The sequence below is a fragment of the Micromesistius poutassou genome (assembly GCF_964030765.1).
Source record: "Micromesistius poutassou genome assembly, chromosome: 19".
Classification (NCBI taxonomy): Eukaryota; Metazoa; Chordata; class Actinopteri; order Gadiformes; family Gadidae; genus Micromesistius; species Micromesistius poutassou.
Window position 1 is genome coordinate 14,316,026 of NC_140289.1, and position 10,740 is coordinate 14,326,765.

The 10,740-nt window shown below is 46.9% G+C and overlaps 1 protein-coding gene across 1 annotated transcript in view; it reads left to right on the forward strand.

The window, feature by feature from the left end:
* Positions 1 to 4,000: 4,000 nt before the first annotated feature.
* The window catches only part of LOC311364353 (macoilin), a gene marked incomplete at both ends in the record, with an annotated part of 9,568 nt that continues 2,828 nt past the window's right edge, over positions 4,001 to 10,740 (forward strand). The window contains 9 exons of the mRNA XM_084484328.1: positions 4,001 to 4,077; positions 5,677 to 5,818; positions 5,925 to 6,051; positions 7,226 to 7,349; positions 7,848 to 8,026; positions 8,970 to 9,115; positions 9,203 to 9,525; positions 9,891 to 10,049; positions 10,188 to 10,358. Of these exons, the coding sequence (XP_084340454.1) occupies positions 4,001 to 4,077; positions 5,677 to 5,818; positions 5,925 to 6,051; positions 7,226 to 7,349; positions 7,848 to 8,026; positions 8,970 to 9,115; positions 9,203 to 9,525; positions 9,891 to 10,049; positions 10,188 to 10,358 (1,448 nt within the window). The remainder of the gene's footprint in view (positions 4,078 to 5,676; positions 5,819 to 5,924; positions 6,052 to 7,225; positions 7,350 to 7,847; positions 8,027 to 8,969; positions 9,116 to 9,202; positions 9,526 to 9,890; positions 10,050 to 10,187; positions 10,359 to 10,740) is intronic.

Sequence of the window (10,740 nt, forward strand, 5' to 3'; positions counted from 1 at the left end):
ACAACAAGAGAAAATAAAAGTGCAGCTGTGTCATGACTTGTACCAAGTTCAGAAAAAGAGAAAATAAAAGTGCCACTTTGCAATCTGTTAAAAAAAAAAAAAAAGACGAGCAATGCATTTGGCAAGACAGGTGAGCAATTGAACTCATGAGACCTATACCTGCATGAGTGGCTGCAAAGCTGCAAGCTTAAAATGTTCAAATGTAGGCCTATTTCAAATAAAAAAAAAATCATTATTAGTGACACGTCTACAAAATATGCGAGCAGCGCCCCCCCGGCCGAGAAGAGAGCTGGAGTGTCAGCGGACACGCTATGGGACGGGGAGGACTCCAGTGACGAGGCTCAGCATCGGGACGAAGCTGCTGCTCGGTTACAACACCTAAAGACGACTCTGTCGGTGTGTGATCGCGGTGGCGAGAAGCACGGTCGTTCGTTTCCCAATATCGCTCAGATTGACAGATTTATCCTCGCCACCCCTGCTCAGTGCATCCCGCGCAGCAAGAGAGCGAGACTTCTCCGGTGCTGGATCTGATATTCAGGTCGGATGTGGTTTTAAGTTGTGCGGGTATAAGGACGGGTGCGGGTTTGCAACATGAGAGCCGTGCAGGACTGCTCTGCTCACCTCTCTCTCCGTCCCGCTCTGCCTCTGGCTCACACACGCTCCCCCCCCAGCCTCCGCTCTTCCGCTCGCGTCACTTTTTAAAATCCCCTTCAGAGCGAAACATGTATTTGCCACATCTTGCTCCGACTGTTTTTGACTGACTAATTTTAAAATGTTTAGCCACCCTGGCCTACAGGCAGGTTAACGAGCACAGCGACGCGGCGCCCCCGATGTAGAATGACGAGTTGGAGCGCGGCGACAGCACTTATTTTATAGCATGTATATATCTTATAGCGACATTCTGCTTGAAAATACGAGATATGACTTGTGGTCCATATCGCCCAGCCCTACTGTCAAGCTTTCACTCCTACCATAAGAAATGTGGAGTTTTCAGTGAAATTTCCTCCCGTTTGTCGCGCCCCACCTGTCACGTCTCTGTTCCCCACCAGTGGGGCGCGCCCCACACTTTGAGAACCGCTGGGTTAGGCTATGTGTTAATTACTGTGGTCTAATGGTGGGATTTCTGACCGTATTCTGGGTTGACTTGATCTTACGGGCCATGACATATAAGTTGAAAGGCATACTACGTTCTGGGTTGATTGACCTTTCGGGCCTTGACATGAGAAAGGTTAAAAAGGCATACCATAGATGTGATGTGTTTGTTTTTTGTGTTTTTTGTTTTTGCCCATCAGTTGTGGCCGAATAGTATCAGCAGACTGACTCCTGTTCTTGCGAATGTGTGGTGCATTGTCTGAGTCTCCAGCAGTCACCCCTAGACATGCGGCCTCCGGCTCAGGCCTTGACCTGAACGAATAGCTGACTATATTCGTAATGTACATGTGATATGTTCGTTAGTTTAGAACAAGAGTTAACTATATTCGTAATGTACATGTCATGTGGTGTGCTCGTTAGGCTATTTTGCCCATCACTTGGCTGCTGGTTTGCTGATCACAACACGACAGCGGTGTTTGCCACCTGGCTCCGCCTGCTCAAAAACGCGCTTCCACGTGTTAAAAATGAATTGAATGGTTGTAATGGCTGTAAAAAGTGCGGGGGACAGAGGGCACAGATACGGGAAGTGCGGGGGACATGTCCCCCGCGTACCCCGCGTCCGCTACGCCCATGGTACCACCCCCCTCCTTTCCACCTCCAACCCCAAACATTTACTTTTTACAATTTCATAGTGTTTGAATTTGAGCAGAAAGATGTGGCTCACTTACAGTTGAATGCTTTTTCTGTCCCCTCCACACTCAAAGGGACCTGAGGCAGAGCCAGTCCAGGCCCTGGTGGTCTCTGCAGCACAGGGCTCAGGAGCCTCAGCACAGAGCCCCGTTGTTTCTGTTTAAATAGTGCCAGGGGAGGCCATTGGTCCTCGGCTGGCCGCTCTGAGGGTGGTCACTGGACTAGAGAGTCTGCCTTTTGGAGCTGCGCTTCACTTATCACAGGAGGATGAGAGGTGGCACATTTTATTTACATTCATGTTATTGTATCAAGTGCTATCGAAAATAGGTGAGGCCAGTATTCAATTGAGGATGTTGGTGAATACATTTGTAATTCCCAATGTGTTTCATGTGCAATTTGTCTATTGCGCATGAATTCTATTGCATTCTATTAGCAATCCAGGCCGTTCCTTCCTTCCCGGGTTTATGTGACACGTCTGATCTGAAGCGTTTCATTGCAACAGTCCGGAAAACATGGCGGCGCGCCGTACGGTTGTTTTTGTTTGCATGGTTGCTGAGCAACGGAGTCTGGCCATAGACTCTTCTGGTTCGAACGACTTCAGGCTACAACGGGCTTGCACAGACTTCTTTTCTAACACAAATCTACAGTGGAAATAGAAATGCCATTGGAAAGTACTTGTATAGTTTTTTACAACACAAACGCTTAATTAAACAGCACATACAAGGACAAATTGAGGACACATAACTTTGTTTCCCATTCATAATGTGCGTCACCATTATCGTTTCATTATCGTTTTTTTTGTACTTTTCCGGACCGGAAACAGTATAAATCCCGATTTCGCTTACCACTAGAATGCGCCATTATACCGATTTCTGCAACCCACCGAAAAGTGTGACCCAAGGCAGAGCTGTTTTTAAACATGCACGAGTTTGAAGCGTAGACAGGCATGAAGTCCTTCACAGCCCATTGAGTTGCGATGCTAGACTAGTAGTGATGTGATGTCAGGTGCAAAATAGAACACTTTATGTCAGCCTCGGAGTGGTGAGGAGTTGTATGAGTTAGGAGTGATGGAGTGTGTCAACCATTGTTATCAGATGTAACGTGAATATGGATTTGAATCTACTCTCTCTACATTTGCTACCCATGACTGGATATTGAGTATTATTCTAGGTATTATTCTATTATATAGGATCTATATAACTATAGTTCTATGATCGAAAAAAAGCAGTGTGGAATTCACACCTATACGGGCAAGCTGTTTGGTGCATTGTTCATCACTCTTGAGTGTGAGCACCTATTTATAGTCAAGAACAGCACGAAAACCTACACATTCTTGATGTAATGTTACAAACCCATAGACGGTATGTCCTATACATAAAAAGTAGATTGTGTATTTATATTACCAATGTATACCCATTCATTTAGTTAGCACTACCAAAACTTACCAGAATAGCAACCTTTGAATTAACCTCTCTTGACCATTGTTGAAAGTCTACAAAAGACTGGAAGGCATGCATATATATTATTAGTGAGACATGTTTACAATCTGAATATATTGTATTCCATATATATCCTGAATATACCATTCCCATTGTTTTCATGGCCTCCTGCTCTACAACCTTTGTGTGATTTTTGTTCAACTAAGTTGAAAAAAAAGCACTAACACATCAGAGTAAGATCAATACACAGAATGATATTAAATAAATACACTGTCAATTATCCACAGGTTAACTCACAGGTGAGTTTAGGGAGCTGATTTTCCGTTTTGGGAAGGTTCTAGCAAACACCAGTGTATCAATCAATCAAGTATGTTCAACACAGGCAGGTGAATAGGTGTAGGCCTACTATCAGCCCATTCAACTGAAGCATAGGCCAGGATTCGACCTATCAATACGTTTCTAGTGTAGACCTATGATCATGTAATAACCACTTACAATTTCGGAACATTTGACTGTGATTGTGGTGCGTTATCCCTTTTAAATGTAACGCACTAAGGGCCGGGCGTGTTTCTATTGCGAATTGCTCCCATCGCGCGATGGCGAAGCGTAGGTGCACCGAGGCGGGCGCATGCGCAGACGCGTCCGCTATGGTCAAATAAAGAGGTTTTATTTGTTCCCTGACATCAGGCTGAACATCTTTCTCCATAAGGGGGTTTTCTTCTATCCTTCAAAACCGCGCTCCGGCGGTGTAAGAGTGCGGAGGAAATTGACAGTAGAAGATGAAGAAACGTTATGTGGATGCCAATAGGCTGAGGAAAATGAAGAAGATGAAATTGACGGAGAAGCTGTCTGAGAGGTAGCGTGTATAGAGTGTGTGTGTGTGTGTGTGTGTGTGTGTGTGTGTGTGTGTGTGTGTGTGTGTGTGTGTGTGTGTGTGTGTGTGTGACGCACCGCAGGGTGCCATTGCTTTTGTTGTGGTGCCGTCTTTGTGTAATCTTCCCATCATGTTGTCTCACCTCAACACTTGATTTGTCCTTTTGTTGCTTTTTAACCATCCACATCGTGTTTCCCATGCATTGAAGGATAACGGTCTTATAAATAGGCGTTTGTCACAGGCCTGATGTACAATATTATGATCCACCATAGCCGAGTGTATGGCCCCTCTTGGTTACTTTATTATGGCACGTTGTTTACAGAGAGGTATCGCTGTGTAGGTGCGTTGGTCATCTTCTCTCACCACAGGCCAGCATCAGCCCACACTTAAAGATCTAGACATAAAGAGCCCTATGTAAAGTGTGATGTAAATACACATAGCTGCCAGTGATTATTAGGCTGTTATCTTCATCATCATTATTATTGGATATTTTTTATTAACAACTATAATATACATTTTATTTGTATTATGAGGGGGTCTGCCCTCATTGCTATTGTTGTTCTAAAACGAGGCCTTCAGGCACTGCTTTTGCATCTAAGACATTTGTTTTACAGCGTTACAGACAGCGTCTAGACCCAGTCTAGACTAAAAGCATTTCACACAGAGGGGATCTGTTAGGCTTTCTACACGTTTTTATCTGTAACAGGCCTATGTAATTTCAGTTGGCAACATTTTGATCTTGTGTTGTGCTATAGTTTGCCTTAATAATTGTATTCGACTTATTCAGCCACCCCTGTAGATTTGCATTAATGTTACATCCCAACAGCACAGCTCTGTTACAATGGAGCTGTCTGTGTCGGCCACCAGATAAAGGGGATAGACTAACAGAGATGTGGCTGAACGCACATTTCCACTCCCTTTCCTCTGACTAAAGGCTCAAGTGTTGTGTTCTCCCTTTCTTGCTCTCTGAGATGAATTATTGCCATGGTAACCAAACAAAGAGGCGGCTCCGTGGCGATAGCAGCCTATGGATGAGCCCAGAACAAAGGAGAAAACCCCGGCTCTTGTTTGGCATGCAGTGGCGTGACACAATGCGCGTGTAATTAACAAATAGCCATTCTCTCCTTGCTTTTCAACGTGGAAACACACTGTAGGCCTACATATGTTCACCTCCGTTTATACGTAGGGTAGTGCGAGTGAGCGATGAATACCAAACGTCCTGACCACGTGTCATACCGTTAGTGTGAGGCTGGCTGGCTTGTCTGTCTGCTGTCTTTGTTTGTCTCTGAGATTGTTATTGTTGTAGTTATTGTTGTTATGGATAAGAGACATGTGTTTAGTTTAGAAGTTTATTGAGCAGGGACAAATATTAATACGTCAAAATACATTGTACATTGTACATTGTTTCATATAAAATATAAAATAGATGCCATGCATTCGGGTTTCTAGGCAAGACAAATGTGCAACCCCTGGTTAGGCCTATACTAAAAGTTACACTAAATATATGGTTCACGGCCGCAACCATTCAATGATGAGTCTGACTAATAATAACACACGCGTTCTCCTTCTGAATCCTCCCAGCGCTTACACCTTCCTGAAATGCATGATGGTGTGGTCTGTGGTGCTGCTGGCGGACTTTGCGCTGGAGTTCAGACTGGAATACCTGTGGCCCTGCTGGATGTTTTTCGGGAGCGTGTACACCACCTTCCACTGCTACGGGCTGGTGAGACGCTGCCTCGTCGTCATATGCATTCATGTCAAAGAGGAGTTTGAATGTCAGCAGGTGTGAGTCAGACTGAACTAACGTGGACGTCGCTCTCTCTCCCCAGGTCATCTGTGTGGTGTTCGTCTGCGCCGCGTTCACTTTGGATATCTTTTGTTTAATTTTTGTCCCACTACACTGGTTGTTTTTTGTGGCCAGTACTTATGTGTTGTTTAACTACATTTGGCACACAGGTGAGTGACATTTATGTTAAAGGTTATTATAAATATTATATATTATTATATAGTATGCATATATAGCATATATGCATACAATGCATATGCATTGTGTTGTATGACCAAATTATTTTTCAATACAAAATACAAAAAATACCAAAAAATACTTTTGGCAAACTTGCTTTAAATATGCTTTTACATAACACCAACAATGTGGCGATACGAAACTGCTCTGATGGAGAACCAGATCGCTCAAACCAAGATACACACACACATTTCTTAATGCCAAATCACAAATCATCAATGAGGCATCGCCTTGTGAGACAAATCCTGATCTCCTGAGTTCACATTCGGTTTCTCTCTTCAGTTCAGAGTGACCTTGAGTCTGTTGAGAGCCTCTTCAAAAAAAAATCATGTTAGGGCCAATCAGTGCCTCGCAGCCTGCGGGAATCAAATAAATGGCACCCAGGGAAAGTGAAGCAATCTACATAGCAATAAAAACTGATTTTCTCAAATAGAATGAACATTAATGTTAAGAGGATTCGGAGAGAGCAAAGAGAGCGAGAGCGTTTGGATATGTCATCTGATTGGCTGCTGTTATGTGACAAATACATTTCCGCCCAAGGCCAGACTGATAAGTTTGCTGAATGCAAACTCATTTGGATTGCCTCCACACCCTCTAGGTGTGGATTTAAGATGTTAGCGCATTCTCAGCAAAATAGCAAATATTAGCAAAGTAGTCTACAATCTTAACTATTTGTCTAGGCAAATATTTAATATTTTTCCCAAAATGAATCATTTTGTATCTCTTTCACTTTCAAACACTTTTTTGGATTTTTGGATTTTCCCATCACAACATTAACAAAGTGCCCTACTCTCAGGGAGACATTACATGGTCTCTTACATAGCAGTACATTAACGGTCCATGTGTTCCATGGTCTCTTACATAGCAGTACATTAATGGTTCATGTGTTCCATGGTCTCTTACATAGCAGTACATTAATGGTTCATGTGTTCCATGGTCTCTTACATAGCAGTACATTAATGGTTCATGTGTTCCTTGGTCTCTTACATAGCAGTACATTAATGGTTCATGTGTTCCATGGTCTCTTACATAGCAGTACATTAATGGTTCATGTGTTCCATGGTCTCTTACATAGCAGTACATTAATGGTTCATGTGTTCCTTGCAGAGAAGGGCATCTGTATCTCCACAGTGTCCCTGTGGGTCCTGCTGGTGTATACCGAGGCTTCACTGCGACTCAAAGACCTCAAGATCTCCAGTGCAAACCTGTCTCATTTGTTTGCTGCCCACTGGTACGTTGTTTCTGTCGATGAACATTGCTGCGTCAACAATGCCCTGAATGTCTTTATTTGTGGATCACACTTGAACATTAAAAACAGCAGACCACTTTTTTTACAATTAACAAGTTATATAGGACAATGCCTATAAAAAACGTTGAACAAAAAATGAGCACAATGGAATAATATTAGCATGATTTCCACAATGGAATAATATTAGCATGATTTCTCCGGTGTGCGTCTTGCTTATGTATTGATTTAAATAACAGACCCTGCTACCACCAATCTGAGCTAAAAATATAAAACATATAGCCATTCGTAATGGACCATCCTGACAGAAAATGGATGATTCAGATGGATCTCGTTATCGTAGTAGTTCTTGTCACACACGCAATCAATCTGGTGAGAAAGAGAAAAGGATTGACCCACGAGTCTCAGGGTGTGAGTCGTTCATCTCACAGCGGTGGCTCTCTCTAACCATAACCCTCCATCCCTCCCGTGTTTCCCGCTCAGCATCGGCTACCCCGTCGTGTATCTGGGCTTCGACGCCACTTGCTACTTCACCAACATCTTCAAGCTGCGCACGCAGAAGGCCGTGCGGAGCGACAACCACTTCCACATGCACCTCCTCCAGCACTCCCTCCCCCAGGGCCTACAGCTGTACCCCAAGACCGCCCCGGAGGGGGCCGGCGGTAAGTACAGCGCACTGCGAGCGCCGCAGCCACCGCGCTATTTACACGTACAGCCGGTCGGTGTCTCGCTGGAGGAGAGCGCGCCGCCTCAGGCCTGGATTCAAACGTCTGTGTGGCTGCCAAGTGCTCTCCTAGCCAAGATGCCATCCCCCGGAATTAAGCCCACGTTTGGCGCTGTTAGAATGTTAGAATGCTGTTAGAATGTTAGAACGCTGTTAGAACGCCTTTTAGTCAACAGACAGCCAAGGACCAGAACGCCGGCCACTGTGGACGGAACCGCGAAGTCCTCATGCAGAAAATGGTGATTCGTTGGGGAGAATAGTGAGAGTGATTCCACTGAACTGATAAGACGCTCAAATAGATTATCATAGGAGATTACAGGAGAGAATCCCAACTACCAAAAATCGGATGTGTGTGTGTTGTGTGTTTTTTCACATTTGCTTCTTTAAACATAACTTAAACACTGTACTGCGCAGCTCAGTGAACAGTATTGGCTGTTACTTAAACAGATATAGGAAAGCTTTGCCCCGGACAATGCTAGTTTATCTGTAATGACCTGCATTACCTATTGGCTTGATAATGTAATACAGTTGTTGATCGTACAAGTGTCTCAGTTGGTCAAACAGGGCTTCTTTTTGTTTACCCCTAGAGGGAGCTTTGCTTGGTGGTCTCTTAAGATTGGCGAGGGGTCAGTGTTATGTTGGCGATCAGTCTTTCAGTGCTCATGTTTGTGGCAGTAGAAATAGCATTCAGAAGGGGTCCCCAAGCCAAAATGAGGATGTGCGTGTGACTCTGAGGACGTATCAGGCCAGCACAAGCAGCATTAAAGCTGATTAATCAGCATTGATTCTGGAGTAAAATAACTGCTATCTGTCGCTGCCACCGCCGGCGCCGTGCGGCCCGTCGGAGCCCCTTCTCACCGGCGTGTCCCTCGTGTCCTCAGCCTCAAAGTGGAAGCCCAGAGAGCTGGGTCAGTACCAGGGCCCCGACGCCGCCGCCCCGGGCCCCGGGGACGCGCCCGGCGGCGAGGACTGCCTCCAGCTCCACAGCGAGGACCCCAGGGCGTCCGACAAGGAGCCGGCGCAGGAGGTGAAACCCGTGGACCCCCCGAGCCGCCGGACCCCCCCCCCCCCCTCCTCCTCCTCCTCCTCCTCCTCCTCCTCCGTCTCGTCCAAGACCACCTCCCCCACTGGCGGCGGCGGCGGCGGCGAGGCCAGAGACCCGCCCCGGGGCCCGGGGTCCGGGGAGCCGGCCGTGGCCCCCGAGGCCCCTCCCCTCCAGGAGGAGCAGGGGGCCCGGGCCGCGCCCGCGCCGGTCAAGGGCGGGTCCCCCAAGGCGGCCGGCCGCGGCAGGGGCGGCACCAACACGCCCTCGCCGCCGCCGCCGTCCTCGTCCCGGACGGACAGGAAGCAGAGGCTCCACCCCAAGGCGGCGGCGGGCCACGGCGGAGAGCCGGGGGAGCGGGCCGCGCACAACCCCCACGCCGAGCACATCAACAAGTAGGGAGCCGCCCACTCCGGGGGGGGGGGGGGGGGTGTAAACGCACAACATGGAGGGGGTTTCATGGTGCTGGGGAACGAAATTCACCCCCCAACCTTTCTCTGTCTCTCTCTCCCTCCCTCTCTCTGTTTCTCCCTCTCTCCCCGTTTATCTCTCCCTCTCTCCGTCTCTCCCTCTCTCTCTCTCTCCGTCTCTCCCTCTCTCTCTGTCTTTCTCTCTCCCTCTCTCCCTCTCTCTCTCTCTCTCTCTCCCTCTCTCCCCCTCTCTCTGTGTCTTTCTTTCTCTCTCTCCCTCTCTCCCTCTCTCCCTCTCTCCCTCTCTCTCTGTCTCTTTCACTCTTCCCATCGCTGTACCTCTCCCCAAGGCTTGAGCAAGAGTTCAGGAGGCTGAAAGGGGAACTGCAGGCCAGCAGACAAACAGAACAGGAGCTGAAAAGCCATATCTGCAACCTGACCAACAGCGAGAGGAGCCTCAGACCGGAGGTGTCCTTGCTCAGGCAGTCCAACGTGCTGCTCCAAAGCAAGTGAGTACAATCACACAGATGACCCATCGAGGAAAGCAGGTCAGCGTTTGGCTCCCCCTGGTGTCCGTTCCGTGCGTTGCATCTATATCCACATCGTCAAAGCGTCTTTTTTTTCGTTTTTACACGACTCTTCCGCAGGATTCTGTGCTTGACAAAGACCAAGCACAAGGACAAGCAGACCAGCGCGGCGCTGGAGAAGAAGATCCGGGCAGAGCGAGAAGCCAGAGCCTCCGTTGAGAAACATATGGTGGAGCTGCAGGCTCAGAAGATAGAGGAAGCGGCCAATTCAGCGTGGACTCTAGCGAACAGGTACGACGACGAACGCACTCCGGGGAGACGGCTCTGTTCTCAGTACTCTAAAGGCTAATTAGCTTTTATTTTGAACCACATTAATAATTTATGCATGGCACTGGGTGTCCGTTGGTGCTTTGACGCTGCGACGTAGTACGGGCTTATCTTTAACACAGACCGCTAATGCTTCTCACTGCAGCATCTCTCAGCCATTTTCATAACGTGTAAATTGTGAATATATAATGCAGACAATATAAGATAATTATTATAAGATAATGCAATGTTTTTTTCTATGTGAACCGCCCTGTAAAGTCAAGGTAATCAGATCTCTCTCTCTCTCTCTCTCTCTCTCTCTCTCTCTTTCTCATTGTCATACTCACTCTCTCTCTCTCGCTCTCTC